Source organism: Coregonus lavaretus (assembly GCF_964263955.1).
Source record: "Coregonus lavaretus genome assembly, chromosome: 25".
NCBI classification, from domain to species: domain Eukaryota; kingdom Metazoa; phylum Chordata; class Actinopteri; order Salmoniformes; family Salmonidae; genus Coregonus; species Coregonus lavaretus.
The window spans coordinates 38,322,932-38,347,478 of NC_140012.1; the positions used below are offsets into that span (position 1 = coordinate 38,322,932).

Genomic DNA, 24,547 nt, shown 5'->3' on the forward strand with positions numbered 1-24,547 from the left:
GAAATCCTGCAGCGCCCGCAAGGTCCCCCTGCTCAAGAAAGCACATATACAGGCCCGTCTGAAGTTTGCCAATGAACATCTGAATGATTCAGAGAAGAACTGGGTGTAAGTGTTGTGGTCAGATGAGACCAAAATCGAGCTCTTTGGCATCAACTCAACTCGCCGTGTTTGGAGGAGGAGGAATGCTGCCTATGACCCCAAGAACACCATCCCCACCGTCAAACATGGAGGGGGAAACATTATGCTTTGGGGGGTGTTTTTCTGCTAAGGGGACAGGACAACTTCACCACATCAAAGGGACGATGGATGGGGCCATGTACCGTCAAATCTTGGGTGAGAACCTCCTTCCCTCAGCCAGGGCATTGAAAATGGGTTGTGGATGGGTATTCCAGCATGACAATGACCCAAAACACACGGCCAAGGCAACAAAGGAGTGGCTCAAGAAGAAGCACATTAAGGTCCTGGAGTGGCCAGGCCAGTCTCCAGACCTTAATCCCATAGAAAATCTGTGGAGGGAGCTGAAGGTTCGAGTTGCCAAACGTCAGCCTTGAAACCTTAGTGACTTGGAGAAGATCTGCAAAGAGGAGTAGGACAAAATCCCTCCTGAGATGTGTGCAAACCCGATGGCCAACTACAAGAAACGTCTGACCTCTGTGATTGCCAACAAGGGTTTTTCCACCAAGTACTAAGTAATGTTTTGCAGAGGGGTCAAATACTTATTTCCCTCATTGAAATGCAAATCAATTTATAACATTTTTGACATGCGTTTTTCTGGATTTTTTTGTTGTTTTTGTTATTCTGTCTTTGACTTTTCAAATAAACCTACCATTAAAATTATAGACTGATCATGTCTTTGTCAGTGGGCAAACGTACAAAATCAGCAGGGGATCAAATACTTTTTTCCCTCACTGTATTTGAATTAAGCCGGAACATCCACGATAGGTTTATTGGTGCTTAGATGAAATGAGGGAAAAAATAAACCATCTAGTAAACTCGAAGCACAGTCCATCTGTCCTTGAGATAACGCTGATAGAGATAGTATACTCTAATATATAATTTGATGATCTATTTGTGTCATAAAGTATCGATATTCTATCCGGAATTGCATCAGAAGTGTAGATTAAAGCAATGCTCAGTGTAGGGTAAAATAATGTTTCCCCCTTATTTTGTGTTGCAGACCGGTCCCAAGGCTGATTTGAGTAGTTTGACACAATTGTTTAGGAGTTGACAGGATGTAACAATGCTCTTTGACATGATCCCTGGAAGTTGAGGTTTTGGAATGTGTCTTAAAGATCAATAAAAGTGATACTTGCATAATGTACAATAAAATATTAATATAGTCCCTTATTTGTGGTATCTGTTGGGTTGTGCTAAAGTAGAGATGTTCTATTCTACAAGACAGGCAATGTTTTGTTTTAAGATTGATGATGTTTTCATTTTACCCTAGTGAGTTTTTTATTTATGTGTGAGAACATTGATGCATTCCATTCGATTTCAATTTTTCAACTAACAAAATAAATGAAGAAATGATGCATGTTTAAATACTTCAGCAATTAATTAACCTCTTTCTATTTACAACGTCGTAGTTCTCCTGTACAGAGACTTTACCACATTTAAGCTTTGTCTAATTAAAATATACTGAACAAAAATATAAACGCAACATGTAAAGTGTTGGTCCCATGTTCATACGCAAAAACATAGTATGTCTCTCAAATGTTGTGCACACATTTGTTTACATCCCTGTTAGAGAGCTTCAAATCAAATCAAATCCAATTGTATATATATTATTTTTGGGGGGGAGGGTAGATCAGCTTTAATATTGCAGATAGATTGTAACTTCCATCAATGTAATTGTCTGCATCACTTCCAATCCCCCATGTTTTATTTCTCGCAAATATATATATATATACAGTCGTCGTCAAAAGTTTTGGTCTTCACAAAGTTTGCTTCTTCATTGTTTTTTGGTATTTTTGTCAGATGTTACTATGGTATGCTGAAGTATAATTACAAGCATTCCATAAGTGTCAAAGGCTTTTATTGACAATTACATTAAGTTTATGCAAAGAGTCAATACCCTTCTTTTTCAAGACCTCTGCAATCCGTTCTGGCATGCTGTGAATTAACTTCTGGGCCACATCCTGACTGATGGCAGCCCATTCTTGCATAATCAATGCTTGAAGTTTGTCAGAATTTGTTGGTTTTTGTTTGTCCACCTGCCTCTACAGGATTGACCACAAGTTCTCAATGGGATTAAGGTCTGGAGAGTTTCCTGGCCATGGACCCAAAATGTCGATGTTTTGTTCCCCGAGCCACTTAGTTATCACTTTTGCCTTGTGGCAAGGTTCTCCATCATGCTGGAAAAGGCATTGGTCGTCACCAAACTGTTCTTGTATGGTTGGGAGAAGTTGCTCTCAGAGGATGTGTTGGTACCATTCTTTATTCATAGCTGTGTTCTTAGGCAAAATTGTGAGTGAGCCCACTCCCTTGGCTGAGAAGCAATCCCACACATGAATGGTCTCAGGATGCTTTACTGTTGGCATGACACAGGACTGATGGAAGCGCTCACCTTGTCTTCTCCGGACAAGGTGTTTTCCGGATGCCCCAAACAATCGGAAAAGGGATTCATCAGAGAAAATGACTTTACCCCAGTCCTCAGCAGTCCAATCCTTGTACCTTTTGCAGAATATCAGTCTGTCCCTGATGTTTTTCCTGGAGAGAAGTGTCTTCCTCGCTGCCCTTCTTGACACCAGGCCATCCTCCAAAAGTCTTCACCTCACTGTGCGTGCAGATGCACTCACACCTGCCTGCTGCCATTCCTGAGCAAGCTCTGCACTGGTGGTGCCCCGATCCCGCAGCTGAATCAACTTTAGGAGACGGTCCTGGCGCTTGCTGGACTTTCTTGGGCGCCCTGAAGCCTTCTTCACAACAATTGAACCTCTCTCCTTGAAGTTCTTGATGATCCGATAAATGGTTGATTTTGGTGCAATCTTACTAGCAGCAATATCCTTGCCTGTGAAGCCCTTTTTGTGCAAAGCAATGATGACGGCACGTGTTTCCTTGCAGGTAACCACGGTTAACAGAGGAAGAACAATGATTTCAAGCACCATCCTCCTTTTAAAGCTTCCAGTCTGTTATTCTAACTCAATCAGCATGACAGAGTGATCTCCAGCCTTGTCCTCGTCAACACTCTCACCTGTGTTAACGAGAGAATCACTGACATGATGTCAGCTGGTCCTTTTGTGGCAGGGCTGAAATGCAGTGGAAATGTTTTTTGGGGATTAAGTTAATTTTCATGGCAAAGAGGGACTTTGCAATTATTTGCAATTCATCTGATCACTCTTCATGACATTCTGGAGTATATGCAAATTCCCATCATAAAAACTGAAGCAGCAGACTTTGTGAAAATTAATATTTTTGTCATTCTCAAAACTTTTGACCACGACTGTATACATACATACATACATACATACAGTGAGGGAAAAAAGTATTTGATCCCCTGCTGGTTTTGTACGTTTGCCCACTAACAAAGACATGATCAGTCTATAATTTTAATGGTAGGTTTATTTGAACAGTGAGAGACAGAATAACAACAAAAAAATACAGAAAAACGCATGTCAAAAATGTTATAAATTGATTTGCATTTTAATGAGGGAAATAAGTATTTGACCCCTCTGCAAAACATGACTTAGTACTTGGTGGCAAAACTCTTGTTGGCAATCACAGAGGTCAGACGTTTCTTGTAGTTGGCCATCAGGTTTGCACACATCTCAGGAGGGATTTTGTCCCACTCCTCTTTGCAGATCTTCTCCAAGTCATTAAGGTTTCGAGGCTGACGTTTGGCAACTCGAACGTTCAGCTCCCTCCACAGATTTTCTATGGGATTAAGGTCTGGAGACTGGCCTGGCCACTCCAGGACCTTAATGTGCTTCTTCTTGAGCCACTCCTTTGTTGCCTTGGCCGTATGTTTTGGGTCATTGTCATGCTGGAATACCCATCCACGACCCATTTTCAATGTCCTGGTTGAGGGAAGGAGGTTATCACCCAAGATTTGACGGTACATGGCCCCGTCCATCGTCCATTTGATGCGGTGAAGTTGTCCTGTCCCCTTAGCAGAAAAACACCCCCAAAGCATAATGTTTCCACCTCCATGTTTGACGGTGGGGATGGTGTTCTTGGGGTCATAGGCAGCATTCCTCCTCCTCCAAACACGGCGAGTTGAGTTGATGCCAAAGAGCTCGATTTTGGTCTCATCTGACCACAACACTTTCACCCAGTTCTCCTCTGAATCATTCAGATGTTCATTGGCAAACTTCAGACGGCCCTGTATATGTGCTTTCTTGAGCAGGGGGACCTTGCGGGCGCTGCAGGATTTCAGTCCTTCACGGCGTAGTGTGTTACCAATTGTTTTCTTGGTGACTATTGTCCCAGCTGCCTTGAGATCATTGACAAGATCCTCCCGTGTAGTTCTGGGCTGATTCCTCACCGGTCTCTTGATCATTGCAAGTCCATGAGGTGAGATCTTGCATGGAGCCCCAGGCCGAGGGAGATTGACAGTTGTCACCTTCTCACCAAGCGGCTTGGCGATGGTCTTGTAGCCCATTCCAGCCGTGTGTAGGTCTACAATCTTGTCCCTGACATCCTTGGAGAGCTCTTTGGTCTTGGCCATGGTGGAGAATTTGGAATCGGATTGATTGATTGCTCCTAATCTCAGCTCGTTACCTGTATAAAAGACACCTGGTAGCCAGAAATCTTTCTGATTGAGAAAATCCATAAAATCACATTGTAGGATTTTTAATGAATTTATTTGCAAATTATGGTGGAAAATAAGTATTTGGTCAATAAAAAAAGTTTCTCAATACTTTGTTATATACCCTTTGTTGGCAATGACACAGGTCAAACGTTTTCTGTAAGTCTTCACAAGGTTTTCACACACTGCTACTGGTATTTTGGCCCATACCCATTCCTCCATTCCTCTAGAGCAGTGATGTTTTGGGGCTGTCGCTAGGCAACACGGACTTTCAACTCCCTCCAAAGATTTTCTATGGGGTTGAGATCTGGAGACTGGCTAGGTCACTCCAGGACCTTGAAATGCTTCTTACGAAGCCACTCCTTCGTTGCCCGGGCGGTGTGTTTGGGATCATTGTCATGCTGAAAGACCCAGCCACGTTTCATCTTCAATGCCCTTGCTGAAGGAAGGAGGTTTTCACTCAAAATCTCACGATACATGGCCCTATTCATTCTTTCCTTTACACGGATCAGTCGTCCTGGTCCCTTTGCAGAAAAACTGCCCCAAAGTATGATGTTTCCACCCCCATGCTTCACAGTAGGTATGGTGTTCTTTGGATGCAACTCAGCATTCTTTGTCCTCCAAACACGACGAGTTGAGTTTTTACCAAAAAGTTATATTTTGGTTTCATCTGACCATATGACATTCTCCCAATCCTCTTCTGGATCATCCAAATGCACTCTAGCAAACTTCAGACGGGCCTGGACATGTACTGGCTTAAGCAGGGGGACACGTCTGGCACTGCAGGATTTGAGTCCCTGGCGGCGTAGTGTGTTACTGATGGTAGGCTTTGTTACTTTGGTCCCAGCTCTCTGCAGGTCATTCACTAGGTCCCCCCGTGTGGTTCTGGGATTTTTAATTACTTAACAATCATATAATGTGATTTTCTGGATGTTTGTTTTAGATTCCGTCTCTCACAGTTGAAGTGTACCTATGACCTGCAAAATCAGCAGTGTATCAAATACTTGTTCTCCCCACTGTATACATATACACATACATACATACACATACAAAAAATATATATATATTTCCCTTTATTACTTTCCAACCCCACCACCCCTTCCCCAATTGGAGTAAACTAGTGAACAAAAATGCTTAGGCCTCTACTTCCAGCTTATACAAACTATATACATTTTATGGACACAGTCAATTTTACAATAATTCTATTTTGCTTGTTTTTACTCCTGAACTTCCTCTACCCTCAACCTCTCCGATCATTTTCATGATGTCCATCCGGTTCGCTTCTAAACCGAATAACTTCTGCACAAACTATCAGAAACCGTCTCAGGGAAGCTCATTTGCGTGTTCGTCGTCCTCACCAAGGTCTTGACCTGGCTGCAGTTCGGCGTCGTAACCAACTTCAGTGGGCAAATGCTCACCTTCGATAGCCACTGGCACGCTGGAGAAGTGTGCTCTTCGTGAACAGAGTGCCCCATGGTGATATGATATGGGCAGGCATAAGCAATGTACAATGAAAACAGTTGCATTTTATCGATGGCAATTTGAATGCACAGAGATACCGTGATGAGATCCTGAGGCCCATTGTTGTGCCATTCATCCGCCGCCATCACCTCATGTTTCAGCATGATAATGCACGGCCCCATGTAGCAAGGATCGGTACACAATTCCTGGAAGCTAAACATTTTCCAGTTCTTCCATGGCCTGCACACTCACCAGACATGTCACCCATTGAACATGTTTGGGATGTTCTGGATCGACGTGTACGACAGCATGTTCCAGTTCCCGCCAATGTCCAGTAACTTTGCACATCCATTGAAGAGGAGTGGGACAACATTCCACAGGCCACAATCAACAGCCTGATCAACTCTATGCGAAGGAGATGTGTCTCGCTGCATGAGGCAAATGGTGGTCACACCAGATACTGACTGGTTTTCGGATCCATGCTCCTACCAGTCAAGTGAAATCCATAGATTGACTGATTTCATTATATGAACTGTAACTCAATAAAATCTTTGAAATTGTTGCATGTTGCGTTTATATTTTTGTTCACTGTACAAATAAAGTGGAACAGTAAATATAACCATAAAAACTGACTAGCAGAACTACACAATAAAATGATATAATTGACCTTCATTTTCTAAAACTTTAAAACATGTGGAAAGGCATTGCTGAATAAAAGGTGTTTATTTGACCTGAGGAAATTGTGTACTAAATGTCTTTGTGAAAGATGGATGTTGACTCTTCTGTTGTGACTGAGAACACTGGTGGCTGAGTATGGAACCCTTATATTCTTGTGGGTGATGAGGACCTGAAATGATCTTGGTGCTAGACCAGCGTTGTGGGGTCATCTGATTTGAAAATGGAGTCGTGAGAGAAATAATCGCTCTTGTTTCATATCATTTTTTATGTCAAAATGGGGTCAAAGGCCAAAAAAGTTTGGAATCCCCTGTGCTAGACTCTTGACAACAGAATAACAATGAGGTCTGCCAAGGAATTTAACAAATTATCTGTTGTTTTGTTTTTCAGTGCTACCAAGTCACACATGTGGAAATCCAGGGTTGATACCTAAAGGAGTAATTCATGGAACAAGGTACAACATCGGAGACAAGATCCGTTACAGTTGTCTTATGGGATATATACTGGAGGGACATGCTGCACTCACTTGTATTGTGAGTCCTGGTACCGGCGCATCGTGGGACTTCCCAGCACCATTTTGTCGAGGTAAGACACAGTTTGTAGTGTATTTACATATTATGTCATATTAGTTTACAATACTGTTTGGAGCGTAAGACATTCCCATGACCATCATTTAGCTGCATTGATCCTAGATCATCATTTAGTGGTATTGATCCTAGATCATCATTTAGTTGTGTTGATCCTGGATCATCATTTAGTGGTATTGATCCTGGATCGTCATTTAGTTGTGTTGATCCTGGATTGTCATTTAGTTGTGTTGATCCTAGATCATCATTTAGTGGTATTGATCCTGGATCGTCATTTAGTTGTGTTGATCATGGATCGTCATTTAGTGGTATTGATCCTGGATTGTCATTTAGTGGTATTGATCCTGGATCGTCATTTAGTTGTGTTGATCCTGGATCATCATTTAGTTGTGTTGATCCTGGATCCTCATTTAGTTGTGTTGATCCTGGATCATCATTTAGTTGTGTTGATCCTGGATCGTCATTTAGTTGTGTTGATCCTGGATCATCATTTAGTTGTGTTGATCCTGGATCATCATTTAGTTGTGTTGATCCTGGATCGTCATTTAGTGGTATTGATCCTGGATTGTCATTTAGTTGTGTTGATCCTGGATCGTCATTTAGTGGTATTGATCCTGGATTGTCATTTAGTGGTATTGATCCTGGATCGTCATTTAGTTGTGTTGATCCTGGATCATCATTTAGTTGTGTTGATCCTGGATCTTCATTTAGTTGTGTTGATCCTGGATCATCATTTAGTTGTGTTGATCCTGGATTGTCATTAAGCTGTGGTGATCCTGGATTATCCTTGAACCTGAAGTATCAAATCATAGGTTTTAGAGGTCTTAGGACGGTCACAAGACAATAGCTTTCAATGGCCACTGTTTTGGTTGTTAAACTTGCAACCTGCAACGGCAACCACATTTATTCTGTCAGGAGCAAGGCCAATCTTAGTTGCTGTCAAACCTTTATCTCTTACTAGTAAATATTTGTCCACTCAATAGGAGCTGGAACAATTGAGAGAGTCAGGACTCTTTTTTTATTTTCTAAGAGCAAGTTGTGACCCAGTCAGTAATGCAATTGTCTCTCACTTATTATCTTCATTTTAGCCGAAGGAGCTTGTGGTGGGACATTGAGGGGAACAACAGGGACGATATCAAGTCCACACTTCCCCTCAGAGTATGAGAATAATGCAGGCTGCACATGGAGTATTCTGGCTGAACCAGGGGACACCATCGCCCTGGTCTTCAGTGATTTCCAGCTGGAAGACAGATACGACTTCCTGGAGATAAGTGGGACTGAGGCACCATCAATATGGTAAGTAATTAACAAACACAATATAATTAAAGCACCTAATTCCTTGTATTCTAATGGTGGCAACTGTCATGGCATCACTGCTCTGCTAATTGCTAGAAAAGTAATTGATGGTGATTCACTCATATATGAAAACTATGTAAGTTAAAGTGTTATTGTGTTATACGGTTGATCCTAGTATGTCAATAACAGACCTTTATTTTCAATTGAGAGAATATGAAGATGAGTCACTAAAGTTGTACAGGACCTCACAACACTTTTGGAGAATAGATAATAATGTTTAAGTTTGTCCTGTCAAAAGCTAAAGTGTGACATTTCAGGACTTGAAACACTTCAAGAACCGGTCCATTTGAGAATTCCTTGACCAAATAATATTCAAGGCCTATTATCAACGGAATGCTACTGCAATGCAGAGCACTATAGCGTGTGTTCTGAGCAGAATGGGATGAAATATCTGTATTTAAACACATACACAGCCTGTGAAGACTTTTGAGACTGCCTGTGAAGACTGTTGATTAGGCTTCCATTTCTGTTAGGGAATTACATTTAAAAACAATGTGTCCATTTTAGGACATCCTCCTTCCAACGTCCTTCACACTAGTATGGAAAAGTCACCACCGATATGGAAAATCTGTATCGATGTCAGTTAAATTTTTTCAATACAATAGCGATATCATATTAGTTTCATGATAAAATGCTGGCAGTGGTGGCAGGTAGCCTAGCGGTTAGAGTGTTGGGCCAGTAACCGAAAGGTTGCTGGTTCGAATACCTAAGGCCGACTAGGTCAAAAATCTGTCAATGTGCCCTTGAGCAAGGCACTAAACCCTAATTTGCTCCAGGGGTGCCGTACTACTATGGCTGACTCTGTAAAACAACACTTTTCACTGCACCTTTCTGGTGTATGTGACAATAAAACATATTTTTTTATGAATAACTGCATTACTTCACCATCCCATGATACAGTGTGGTCTATAACTATTGGCACATTTGATAAAGATGTGCAAAAAAGACTAGATAGAATAAATAGTATTGTATGCTCCAAAAAATTGGGAAATTCTATTATTTTATACTAATACAATTGCTCAGAGAAAGACCCACAGGTTTTCAATGGGTTTCAAGTCCGGAGACTGAGGTGGCCATTGTACTTTTCTGCATATGCTTTGAAAATTATGTTAAATGTTTCTTTAGAATTTTTTTTTTTTTAAGGGATAGTTTTGCCATATTGAAACAAGAGTTCAGCTCACGGTATAGGGTTGACTTTAAAGCTGAGGGACAAATGTAAATGTATCACTAATCACATTAATGAAGTGAAAATCTTTAGAAATTACTTTCCCAAAGCAACAAAATAGCTAGGATGATGGTGAAAACGTGGGAAAGTCTAGGGGTTAAGTGGGTTAAAATAGTCAAAATGGGGATTTTCAGAGAACTTATTTTCATGAAAACACACTGCTATTGAAATTTTTAACATGCTTTAGATTAGTTACAGCATAGATGTATTTGAGCCAACTATTAAATGTAGTGTTTTATCAAAACTTAATGTGCTTCTTCTTGAGCCACTCCTTTGTTGCCTTGGCCGTGTGTTTTGGGTCATTGTCATGCTGGAATACCCATCCACGACCCATTTTCAATGCCCTGGCTGAGGGAAGGAGGTTCTCACCCAAGATTTGACGGTACATGGCCCCGTCCATCGTCCCTTTGATGCGGTGAAGTTGTCCTGTCCCCTTAGCAGAAAAACACCCCCAAAGCATAATGTTTCCACCTCCATGTTTGACAGTGGGGATGGTGTTCTTGGGGTCATAGGCAGCATTCCTCCTCCTCCAAACACGGCGAATTGAGTTGATGCCAAAGAGCTCCATTTTGGTCTCCTCTGACCACAACACTTTCACCCAGTTCTCTTCTGAATCATTCAGATGTTCATTGGCAAACTTCAGACGGGCCTGTATATGTGCTTTCTTGAGCAGGGGGACCTTGCGGGCGCTGCAGGATTTCAGTCCTTCACGGCGTAGTGTGTTACCAATTGTTTTCTTGGTGACTATGGTCCCAGCTGCCTTGAGATCATTGACAAGATCCTCCCGTGTAGTTATGGGCTGATTCCTCACCGTTCTGATGATCATTGCAACTCCACGAGGTGAGATCTTGCATGGAGCCCCAGGCCGGGGGAGATTGACAGTTCTTTTGTGTTTCTTCCATTTGCGAATAATCGCACCAACTGTTGTCACCTTCTCACCAAGCTGCTTGGCGATGGTCTTGTAGCCCATTCCAGCCTTGTGTAGGTCCCTGACATCATTGGAGAGCTGTTTGGTCTTGGCCATGGTGGAGAGTTTTGAATCTGATTGATTGATTGCTTCTGTGGACAGGTGCCTTTTATACAGGTAACAAGCTGAGATTATGAGCACTCCCTTTAAGAGTGTGCTCCTAATCTCAGCTCATTACCTGTATAAAAGACACCTGGGAGCCAGAAATCTTTCTGATTGAGAGGGGGTCAAATACTTATTTCCCTCATTAAAATGCAAATCAATTTATAAAATTTTTGACATGCATTTTTCTGGATTTTTTTGTTGTTATTCTGTCGCTCACTGTTCAAATAAACCTACCATTAAAATTATAGACTGATCATTTCTTTGTCAGTGGGCAAACGTACAAAATCAGCAGGGGATCAAATACTTTTTTCCCTCACTGTATTTTCATGTCATCTGACCATAGCACCGCCTGGAGTCTGTTTGATAAACGGCATTGGCACTTGGATTGGAACTGGTGCTATGGTCAGATGACATGAAAATAGAGCTCTTTGGCCATGCACACCAGTGGTGGGTTGGCGTCGAAAAACAGCAGCATGTTTGCTTTCAGTATGTGTTGTGTTTGCACACAGCTGGGTGATCAATTACATCCAATGCAGTAAACAGTGTAATATAATTATGGCAAATCAATTTGTAGTTATGTCACATAACATTTACATTAAAGCAACCATCTCACAACCATTTCGCATCTGTATATATAGTTAGAATTCAATAAGGGGGGTTTCTCTCTCACATAGCTAAGTACACTGTAAGGATATATTAAGAACTACAGTGGCCAAGAGAGAATATTTTTTGGGGCCTGCCTGCAAATTCAATTAATAAACTCCAGCTCATCCAAAACAGAGAAATTGTGCACGAGTTGACAAATCATGAGGCAAATCGGTCTATAAAACAGCACTTTGCCCCTCTTTTTAACGCTTTGCATCAATATATTTTATTAAACAAAATCAAAAGTGAAAAGTGCTGTGGCAAATGCCGCCTCGCCACACGTTTTCCAGTGGCCCTGTCTATGCTGTAACTGATCTAAACCATATTAAAAATGTAATTATGCATTACAATTAGTTATTTGTTTTCTCTGAAAATCCCCATTTTCCCCAAGTCCCCAAGTCATGTTCGTCCAACTTCTAGGACTTTTCTAAACCCACTTAACCCCAATATTTTCTCACGTTTTCATCATCATTGTAAAGCCCTAGGTATTTTGTTGCTTTGGGAAAGTAATTTCTAAAGGTTTTTTACTTATTTAATGTGATTAGTGATTAATTTCCAGTTGTCCCTTAGCTTTAAGGTCAACTCTGTACCGTGAACTGAACTCTTGTTTTAAAATGTTAAAACTAACATTCAACATAATAGTCAAATCATAGTGTAAAAGCAGGTGAGCTAGTTCTACTCTTTTTGGCAATTTTCTGGTGTTTTGTGGTGGGCAACTGAGTGCTTCGAGCATAACACATCAACCCTGTTACCCATAGACAGATAGGCTAGAAATGCCAACCCTGTACAGTCAACCCTGTCACTTTAATTGTAACTAGTAATGTTTCTTTATTTAACCTCTTGAGATGGAAAAACATGTTTGTTATGAAGTTGAAAACATGCTCTTTATGACAGAATGTTAAAATAAGTTGAAATAAATAGTTATTTCTGACAAAATTACACTACCCAAAAGGCACTCTGTTCATGGAATGACACACATACATGGAGTTGACAGGAGCTGCTTCTGTCTGAATTAATTAAACTCAGACAAATGAATACGATTATAGAATATTATATCTTGGTCACTGATACGTTGTTGACACAAGAGGTAAGGACTTGTGATTGATATACAAACAGACATGAAGGAATGAGACTTGGTGAACAAGATTGACAACTGACAGGTGATCAAATTCCTGTATTGATGCCTGATACATATCGTGCTCTTAGGGAGCTCCCTGGAAGGCTTTCCTGAAGCAATTTCCACCACATGATCCTGGCAGGCAGGTGCCTGACAAGCTGTCATGCCAGATTTTGTCACACTTCATAGCACAATAAATATGTTCATTTCATCATTGAACTCTCCAGCCAATGTCAAAATTATTTATTTAATTCATAAATGTGATACAAATTAAACCAATAATATTATAATTTGGTGGATGATTATATTTTTTTCCAATTTCACACATGTACAATTGTGTATTAATACACGTGTGAATTGGAATTATTATTATTTTTATATCCCAACTCTCCCTGAGACGCCGTCAGCACAAGGGATATTTTCGACTTGAGCTGTTAAAATCAATGTTGATGTCACCCAAATGGCATATTCGCTTCAAGAGGGTATTTTCAGAAGTTTCAAAAGCTTGCTTAAAGTGGAACTAACAGCATTTTAGCAACATTAAATCTTATAACAATCTGTTCATATACACCCCAAGGAAGAATATGACACTTTTATTTTTACATTTTCTGACTTGCGAGCACTTAGATATGGTCATTTTCACAGTTTCCTAAATTATTAGAATGTTTGGGAATTACGTATACTAAGTCATTTGTGAAAATTCTATATAAATACAGAGTGGGAAAGTGGCAGTGCATTTGGACAATTAATAGACACTGCAGTAAATAAAACCTAATGAAAACATCTGTCTCGTTCAAGACCGGAGTTACAGTTAGCCAATCAGAGCTACATTTGGCCTTTATGCAAACAAGCCATTTGCCACACAGGCCTGTCATCATTCACTTTGAACTGGACTGTGTTTTCACAGGCAGTTGCAACAGTGAGACTTTAGATCATTAGAACGCATTCGGCAAAAGCCACAAAATGCACCTGAATGGATTTCTGCAAATATGCAAATACCACGGGAGTTCTCTTGCATTTGGGAACTTTACAGTCCTATTGATCAAACAACAATAAAAAGGTAGGCTATCTTTCCCTATATGCACTTCAACAACAACAAGATCAACAACTAATGCTAGCCAGAGCATTATGAGCTAGAATCTAACGAAGGAACATTAGATAAACCCTCTCAAATTTTTTCAGCTAGTTGGCCATCAAAATTGCACTGATAAACGATGGGAAATTGTAGCCTGCTCGTCCTTCTGCAGCTTGCCTGCCAATGCATGCTTGTTCCAACCAAGCACCCAAGCTAACAGGCTAAAGTTGGCTAGCTTGTTAGCTAGCTACTTCCAAACACAAATGAGAGAACACCTCACTCTGACCATTTTACTCGCCCTAACATAACTGGTTAGGCTGTTTACATGTTGTCTAGAGCGTTCGTAACTAACTATGACCTTTTTTGCCTACATTTACTGACACCGGTCATATTCAGCATTCATAAATTCATCAGTTATTCTGCCCTCTGGCACACTCAGATAAGAGTGCTCTGAAATCGGGGTGGATAGCCAGAGTGAATTTGCGAATGCAAGAGATATGCTAACTGGATAACAGTCGTTGAAGTTCAGCATAGCTAGCTAGCTAGCTAGCTAGCAAAGCGATTCACATTTTTGTTGCTAGCTAACCAAATGACACCTGTATCTCTAGTTATGTAGCCACCGAAAAACGATTTGAGGGGGAAAAGTCAGTCACCCACCCACTCTTCCAATGAAATAACATCCTCCCAGCAGCTAGCTAGCTAGCTATCTAGCTAACGTTAGGCTCTGTGATTTTAGCTTGCTACCTAAATAGATACGCTAGCCTATTAGCCACGTTATGACTGACTTGTGACCATTGTCCTTGCTAGTTTGATTGTACTGACATTCCCAGCCTTAGTTACATTTGTCAGTTTTTGTCCAAAATATTGAGTCATTGAAACTTATACAGTGCATCCTGAATGGAGGCAGCAAACAATGTTTTTTAAAACCTATTTTTAAAACCTCTTATAAAGTTGGTTTTGTAGCATAAACTGGTATTTTATATTTTTGACTGATATTATGATTGTCTGTTTGTTTCATATCTGCAAAGTAGTTCAAACACTGTCAGTTCCACTTTAAATTACACAGCCCATAATACAGTATGTGTATCAATAGTGTCCATGAAGCATCATTAGTCACTTAGCAATGGATATGAAAGAGATGTGTCAAGTGCTTCCATGGCGACAAATTAGGTCACATCGCACCTTTTAACCAATTAAGTTCAGATTAGGATATGATCATCAGAAACATATTTGACAGAAGCTACAATGACCCAACTCCCTCTATGTATGGCTCTATTTGGCAGCTGTCATGCCAATCATGTTATTGTGAGAGGTTTTGAAGGTGATAGAGGTCTTATAAACTCTAAGGCAGAATAATAGATGTTGAATGCATTTGACACATTTCATGTGTGACAACGGATATTTTTGATTAATGTGTATGGACAGTAAGTTTTGCACAACCATTGTGAGGTACACTCTTAGAAAAAAAAAGGTCCTATCTAGAATCTAAAAGGGTTCTTCGGCTGTCCCCATAGAAGAACCCTCTGAAGAACCCTTTTTTCCAAGAGTGTAGTGTCCAACTGTTGAGAAAGTGTTGTGCCTTGAAGTGTGATCAAAGCGTTATTATAGTTCATCCTAGGGGATTTTGTCATATGACGATGTGTAGAATGTGCGTGGAAGGCTCTCCATTGTCTTCACATACTAGTAAAAGTCATCAGTGCAGATATGCTTGTCCTCATGACCTTTCAGACATTCTGTTCTCAAAGCTGAACTAATTATATAATACCTACTGCATAAAATAGAAACTCATTTTCTTTGAAGTTTTGCACCCACTTTGCTACTGTATTAATTAATCACATTGGTTTTTCTGAACATCATGATCTCATAACTACCACTACTCAATTAAATCATAAGGTTATAAAGCCATTATAAACTATTGCCCAACCCCCGCCCCCTTATAATGTAAAATAGATTGACAAACAAGGATTTACTTACAAGATAAAAGACAATTTTCTATCATTTTAGAATAGATAGATCACACATTTCATTCTTACAAAACCTCCCTTGCATTGGCTAGGATTGAAGGTCCAGCCGGAATTGGCACAGGACAGTGAGCAAATAGCAATTAATGCTGAGTGTTGTTTGGGTTTTCTCCATTTCTTTTTAACAGTGTTGCTCATTGGAGTGTGAAAACTAGGCTGAGAGGAAGAGGTAGTTTGAGCAGAAATAAGGCAAAAGGTCTTCCCAATACAAGGCACAAGGAAAAGGAGCAAGAATTAAAAGGAAATGTGCTGCTGTACTTGAAATAACCACTGTGTTTTTAGTACTGTTTGTGAAGATTTAAGAGTTGGCTAATCAACAGGTATTGGTTTCAGTTGCTGGGAGGCTATTGAAATAAACAGAGATTGAACTGGACTTGTGTAACTAAAATGCCTGAAGCGTTGGTGGAACAATCATGATGTGTCCATGGTCTGAGGTACTTTACCTAAATTGCTTCCCATAAAGACTTCATTATGATCAGGAAATACAGATAGCACAGCATGTCGGTAAAGATTGATTTGAATGATAACTGTACTGTCACCTCCCAAATTATTGGCACCCTTGATAAAGATTAGCTAAAAAGACTATCAAATAAATAATACAAATACCCAGCTATATTGTATGCTCAACAAATGTGAAAATTATATTATTTTATACTAATACAATTACTCAGAGAAATTGAAAATAAAATAAAACAACTAGACCCCAGATTTATAATGCATACTCCAGGGTTTTTCATACTCCAGGGTTCTTCATACTCCAGGGTTCTTCATACTCCAGGGTTCTTCATACTCCAGGGTTCTTCATACTCCAGGGTTCTTCATCCTCCAGGGTTCTTCATACTCCAGGCTCTGTCGCAGCCGGCCGCGACCGGGAGACTCATGGGCGGCGCACAATTGGCCCAGCGTCGTCCAGGGTAGGGGAGGGAATGGCCGGCAGGGATGTAGCTCAGTTGATAGAGCATGGTGTTTGCAACGCCAGGGTTGTGGGTTCGATTCCCACGGGGGGCCAGTATAAAAAAAATAATAATATGTATTCACTAACTGTAAGTCGCTCTGGATAAGAGCGTCTGCTAAATGACTAAAATGTAAAATGTAAATGTACTCCAGGGTTCTTCATACTCCAGGGTTCTTCATACTCCAGGGTTCTTCATCCTCCAGGGTTCTTCATCCTCCAATTTGAGCATCCATGCTTGCAAACACAAACCAGACACACAAAGTTCATGCACATGGTTGCACGCCGTGGGATATGCAATTAGCTTGTTGTTTTACCTTTCCTAAACCATTTAAACCAGCGGAATGGGGCAATATAGCCATTCTGAAAATATATCAAAATGTGTGATGATTACTCAAGGCATCTGTGAAGTAAATGGGCTAGAGCAGCAAAGTTAACCCTGCAAAATATAAAACAAACTGCTGTTGAATTGAGTATGGCATTGTATAACTCAGGCTAGAAACAATCAGGCTAGAGTAAACAATGCGTGTGATTTTACAACGAAAATGTTCTTATACAAAAAAAGAATAGTAGATTTAGATAGACAGAAGGTGCTCTTTGGTAAAAGGGGTAAATTGGTCATCAAAAGAAAAGAGGACCAAGGCCCTCTTCATATAATTAATTAAAATGCCTTTATTTGTATTTGTTTTTAAACTCTGTGTAATGATTCCTGAAGTCATGCAGTGCAGATGTTCCATTGTTACTAACAGCGGCCCATGTATTTCCTTTTGAGTGTCCTTTTGATGGAGGTGTTGGGTCACTTGGTTGAAATTAGAATCTTATTTTCTTCCAGGCTGACCGGTATGAATCTACCTTCCCCCGTCATCAGCAGCAAGAACTGGCTACGGCTGCATTTCACATCCGACAGCAACCATCGGCGGAAAGGATTTAGTGCCCAGTACCAAGGTAAGGGGTCAGTGTCAGAGGGCTGGGAGAGATCCCCTCCCATTGCAGGCAGTCGTCAGTGCACTTGGCAGTGAGTTCTTTTACCACATCACTTGGCATGCTCTGCCAGAGCTCAGCTAAACATGACATCTTGGCCTGGCCTGGATTCTGCCAGCACACGGTTCGCAGGTATATGCATAGCTAATTCTCTGGTTTCTTTTGACGAAGTTCAACAAGGCTTGAGGTCCTCCAGGCTTAGTCACTAAGTGTAGCCCAAGATACTTCTGACTAAAAGAGAGTTCGGAAACTAAACCCATTCTGCACATTATATTCCTATTATTTTGCATTTGTGTGTATTTTCCGGTAAAATTACAAAACTCCTTTTATTAATACCTGGCGAGGCGATGAAGTCATATTGGAGAGAGGATATCTCATACTGAACCTATTTCAGCTTTCTCAGGGTTTAATTAGCTTCCCTGCATGACATAATTACCAGATTAGATTGTATCCAAATCCAAATTGGCTCCGGCAGACACAAATGCAGGCTACGCATCCAGTGCACTGCCTGCTGGGAACTGAGCCCAATGGTGCTAGGTGACTGTGTGTCCACCACTATTCAAGCTGGCCCTCCGTTGCCCTGCACAACAAAGGACTCCTGTGCCTTGGATGTACTGATCCATAAAGACTAAATAGCACAGCCTCAATAAGGCTGGTTGACGTTTATTGGGATGAATCTTGTCCTGAAGGCAGAGCTGAGCAATTTCCACTAGATGGGCCAGCTGAAAAGTCAAAAATGGCTATATATCATAAAAAATCATGAAAACAAACATTTGCTTTTTTGGTCTTCATTTAAGGTTAGGGTTAGGTATAAGGTTATCAGTGCGGTTAAGTTTAGGGTCAGGTTTAAAATCTGATTTTATAACTTTGTGGCTGTGCCAGCTAGTGACGACCCTGCAGAGCTGCCTTCAGTACATGAGTCTTCCCAATAAATGCCAAACGGCCCCAATAAGAGCACAGAAGCCTGGGCACATTGGCACCACCCTGGCCCTTTGCATTCACCTGGAGGACAGCTTGACATCTCTGCTTGTGAACCCCAGCTTCAAAGGATTTTGGGGAGGCAGGGAGGGAGGGAGGGACAGAGAGAGAGAGGGGGAAGCTGCTTGCATATCAAGGAATCTCACAGAAGTGTTTGCACGTTGTGACACAGATTTTCTTTCAGCCTTTGCTCTTAGGGTGTTTTGCTAATTAATATAATACTAATATATAATATATGCTAATTACATAAATGGATTATAATATGCAGTATATTCTCTCTCCAACAGTGAAAAAGGCCATTGAACTGAAGTCCAGAGGGGTGAAAATGCTTCCAAGCAAAGACACAAACCACAAAAATGCTGTTTGTAAGTACTTATGCTCATGAGGTGCAGTTTTTACCCACATTACAGTTGTAATCATAAAATCAAGCATATCTTAAATAGTGTTGTCTTTCCCCAGGCAGTCCAAAACAGTCCAGAAATGTACAGTTACGATAAGCATTTTAAATTACGATAAGTATTTTAGGATGTGGTATTTAGTATTTTATTCGGATCCCCATTAGCTGTAGCTGAAGCAGCAGCTACAGAGTCAAACGAAGTAGGTTTTCTTACAAAGTTAAGTCAAACTGAGTGATTTTCTTCCTCCGGATCTCCACCTACATTGGACAAGCCCACTTTGTGTAATAATTCATGCCATCTGTATGGGTCCATTGATAGTTATATGATCAATGTAAATACAGTACCAGTCAAAAGTTTGGACACAGCTACTCATTCAAGGGTTTTTCTTTATTTTTACTATTTTTTACATTGTAGAATAATAGTAAAGACATCAAAACTATGAAATAACACATATGGAATCATGTAGTAACCAAAAAAGTGTTTTATATTTGAGATTCTTCAAATAGCTACCCTTTACCTTGATGACAGCTTTGCACAATCTTGGCATTCTCTCAACCAGCTTCACCTGGAATGCTTTTCCAACCGTCTTGAAGGAGTTCCCACATATGCTGAGCACTTGTTGGCTGCTTTTCCTTTACTCTGCCGTCCGACTCATCCCAAACCATCTCAATTGGGTTGAGGTCAGTGGATTGTGGAGGCCAGGTCATCTGATGCTGCACTCTATCACTTTCCTTCTTGGTTAAATAGCCCTTACACAGCCTGGAGGTGTGTTGGGTCATTGTCCTGTTGAAAAACAAATGATAGTCCCACTAAGTCCAAACCAGATGGGATGGCGTATCGCTGCAGAATGCTGTTGTACTCATGCTGGTTAATTCTAAATATATCACTGATAGTGTCACCAGCAAAGCAACCCCACACCATAACACCTCCTCCTCCATGCTTTACGGTGGGAAATACGCATGCGGAGATCGTCCATTCACCCACACCACGTCTCATCAAGACACGGTGATTGGAACCAAAAATCTCAAATTTGGACCATTGCTTGTGTTTCTTGGCCCAAGCAGGTCTATTCTTCTTATCGGTGTCCTTTGGTAGTGGTTTCTTTGCAGCAATTCGACCATGAAGGCCTGATTCACACAGTCCCCTCTGAACAGTTGATGTTGAGATGTGTATGTTACTTGAACTCCGTGGAGCATTTATTTGGGCTGCAATTTCTGAGGCTGGTAACTCTAATGAACTTATCCTCTGCAGAGGTAGCTCTGGGTCTTCCATTCCTGTGGCGGTCCTCATGAGAGCCAGTTTCATCAAAGCGCTTGATGGTTTTTGTGACTGCACTTGAAGAAACTCTAAAAGTTCTTGAACTGACTTGACTGACCTTCAAGTCTTAAAGTAATGATGGACTGTCGTTTCTCTTTGCTTATTTGAGCTGTTCTTGCCATAATATGGACTTGGTCTTTTACTAAATAGGGCTATCTTCTGTATACCCCCCCACCTTGTCACAACACAACTGATTGGCTCAAATGCATTAAGATGGAAATAAATTCTACAAATTAACTTTTAAGAAGGCACACCTGTTAATTGAAATGCATTTGAGGTGACTACCTCATGAAGCAGGTTGAGAGAATGCCAAGACTGTGCAAAGCTGTCATCAAGGCAAAGGGTGGCTATTTGAAGAATCTTAAACTGGTAGTGTATGTGCATAATTCTATTGCACGATTGCTATTCATTACCCATGGGGTATACTACACATGGTTATATTTAAATGCCCCCTAACAGATTTTATCTGCCAGATTTATCATATACTAAATCCACTAAATCTACCCAGTCTGACGTATGCATGGTGTTCAGGTGGTTTCAGCTGTGTTGTGGCCCTGTGTAGCTCAATTGGTAGAGCATGGCGCTTGCAACGCCAGGGTTGTGGGTTCGATTCCCACGGGGGGCCAGTATGAAAAAAAAAAAATGTATGCTCTCACTAACTGTAAAGTCGCTCTGGATAAGAGCTTCTGCTAAATGACTAAATTGTAAAATGTATGGATAAAGATGTAGGATCTTCATTTGAGCCAGTTTGCTACAGCAGGAAAATAATCCTGCAGCAACAGGAAATGTGAGTTATTATTATATTATTAATTAATGGACATTTTTGTAGGGGATTTTTCACAAGGGAAAATCACATCTGAAATTTTAAAGTGGGTGATCAAATTACAATCCTACATCTGTATGTATGTGCACATACAATATCTTTGACCTGACAAATAACCACCTTTGATCGAAACGCTGTAACAAGAAATACAGTTAATTTTTTTCATTCACACTGGCTGATGGCCCAAAATGCATTTAGAACCCAGCTAGTATCCAGGGAAGAAATGTCTCTATACAATTAAGGTCATAGTATTTTTTTAAATAAATAGTTTTTTAAGTGGTAATATGTTTGATTATAAGTTAGACATGAGTAGCTATCACACATAATTCTGTGCATAATTGATTATGATGATTTTCACACATCCAAATGTACACACATACCATAATCCAACTTGCAGTGTTTGCTTAGCGTTTAATGTTTGCACAATTTCCATAATGTGTTTTCCAAGAAGATGCCCTTGATGCAATCTATAATGGTATGGGGAAAACAACCCCTCTTTAACACCACATTGTATTAATAATTTGTTCCATGCTATGCTTCATAAAGCATGTTCTATTGCACTTAGTGTTACTAAATGGCTGACTTTGCAAAAGTGAGGCACCATTCCTAATCTGGAATTAGCATTTTAGGTACATTATATGGTGATATTAGATCCTGGATGGATAAACAAATAGCAATTATAAAAACACTATTGTGTGACGCTGGTGTAACCTTGTCAACTGAGCAACATAATGCAATGTATGAAAAAAGTCCTCTTTATATACTTGAATAGCATCAATAGGCTCAGGTAATTATTAAGTTTGTAACTCTTAACTGCCATTAAAGCTTTCTAAATTCTGCAAAGGCAGAATTGATGTGGTCATTCATACACAGGAATATGCATATTATCACCATCGCCAGACACTTTTAGATGAGGGATTAAGCTCAGGTCCTGACTCACTGCGGTCATTAAAGATCCCATGGTGCTCATTTAAGGAGCAGAGGTGTAAAATCATGCACTCTGGCCAAACCCCGGATGTATAGCCAGCCTACTCGTAATGTCCTCCAAGACATCTAATTACTGCAGCTACATTTCAGTTGGACAGAATTATTCTCATCTTCATTGAAATGGCAGATTTTTTGTCAATTTTGCTGATGGCAGGAAAGATGTCTGACATCGATCACCAAGGTCGCTTCACATGTTTCACTGGATTAAAATTCCAACCACCTACACAGTGTGGAGCCTGTGTTTGCCATCAAAGGGGTTTCCCCATTGGACCAAGAATGAATTGATACTGATCCAAACTGGCTGCCCACCTCTGTCAATTGGTTGCTAGCTGTTTTAAACTAGACTAGATCCAATGTTTAGGATAACAAGATAATATAGAAGATAAATAAAAATAAATGCTTCCACAGTTTATTGCAGCATTTCGACCAGAAGGTCTTTGTCAGGTTGAAGTTGAAGTCCTGACGAAGACCCTCTGGTCGAAACCTTGCAATTAACAGCGGGAGAATACAATAGTGTGTGTGGGCATTCATTACCCTTTCTTTTGATGGTCTGCACATCCTGATCAAAAGAAGCACCTCTACCTGCACACGTTTAGCAGATTGATTGCATGTGGGATGAAAGAGTTCTTTGTTCTATTGTGATTAACATTGGGTAGTATAAACATTCAGGCCTGAAGGAAGAAGTTTGGTATTCAAGCTACATTGGTCACTATCTTTACCTATAACATGCTAGATACTGTAGTAGATATTGTAGATACTGTAGAATATACTGTAGAATATACTGTAGTAGATACTGTAGTAGATACTGTAGTAGACACTGTAGATACTGTAGAAGATACTGTACATACTGTAGTAGATACTGTAGTAAATACTGTAGATAATGTAGTATATACTGTAGTAGATACTGTAGAAGATACTGTAGATACTGTAGAAGATACTTAAGATACTCTAGTAGATACTGTAGTAAATACTGTAGAAGATACTGTAGAAGATACTGTAGTAGACAATGTAGATACTATAGAATATACTGTAGATACTGTAGTAGATACAATAGATACTGTAGAAACTGTAGTAGACACTGTAGATACTATAGAATATACTGTAGATACTGTAGTACATACTGTAGTACATACATGTAGATACTGTATACTGTAGTAGATACTGTAGATACTGTAGTAGATACTGTAGAAGATACTGTCAATTATGTATAAGATACTGTAGATAATGTAGTAGATACTGTAGTATATACTGTAAAACATACTTAAGATACTGTAGTAGATACTGTAGTAGCTACTGTAGAAGATACTGTAGATACTGTAGTAGATACTGTAGAATATACTGTAGTATATATTGTAGTAGATACTGTAGTAGATACAGTAGAAACTGTAGATACTGTAGTAGATACTGTAGAATATACTGTAGTATATATTGTAGTAGATACTGTAGTAGATACAGTAGAAACTGTAGATACTGTAGTAGATACTGTAGTAGATACTCTAGATACTGTAGTATATACTGTAGTAGATACTGTAGATACTGTAGAAGATACTTTAGTAGATACTGTAGATACTGTAGAATATACTGTAGTAGATACTGTAGATACTGTAGAATATACTGTAGTAGATACTGTAGATACTGTAGAAGACACTGTCGTAGATACTGTAGAAGGTACTGTAGATAATATAGTAGATACTGTAGTAGATACTGTAGAAGATACTTAAGATACTGTAGTAGATACTTTAGTAGATACTGTAGAATATACTGTAGATACTTTAGAATATACTGTAGATACTGTAGTACATACTGTAGATACTATAGTAGAGACTGTAGAATATACTGTAGTAGATACTGTAGTAGATACTGTAGTAGATACAGTAAATACTGTAGATACTGTAGAATATACTGTAGTAGAAACAGGAAATAATGTAGATACTGTAGTAGACACTGTAGATACTGTAGAAGACACTGTAGATATTGTAGTAGATACAGTAGAAACTGTAGATACTGTAGTAGATACTCTAGATACTGTAGTATATACTGTAGTAGATACTCTAGATACTGTAGTAGATACTGTAGTAGATACTATAGATACTGTAGAAGATACTGTAGATACTGTAGTAGATACTGTAG

The 24,547-nt window shown here is 40.0% G+C and overlaps 1 protein-coding gene across 3 annotated transcripts in view; it reads left to right on the forward strand.

Moving 5' to 3' along the window:
* The window catches only part of LOC311101197 (CUB and sushi domain-containing protein 1-like), a gene marked incomplete at both ends in the record, with an annotated part of 408,327 nt that overhangs the window by 222,213 nt on the left and 161,567 nt on the right, over positions 1–24,547 (forward strand). For all 3 annotated transcript variants that reach the window (XM_084142297.1, XM_084142298.1, XM_084142299.1), the window contains 4 exons: positions 7,274–7,468; positions 8,559–8,766; positions 17,766–17,878; positions 19,180–19,257. In XM_084142297.1, coding sequence (XP_083998423.1) covers positions 7,274–7,468; positions 8,559–8,766; positions 17,766–17,878; positions 19,180–19,257 — 594 coding nt within the window. The remainder of the gene's footprint in view (positions 1–7,273; positions 7,469–8,558; positions 8,767–17,765; positions 17,879–19,179; positions 19,258–24,547) is intronic.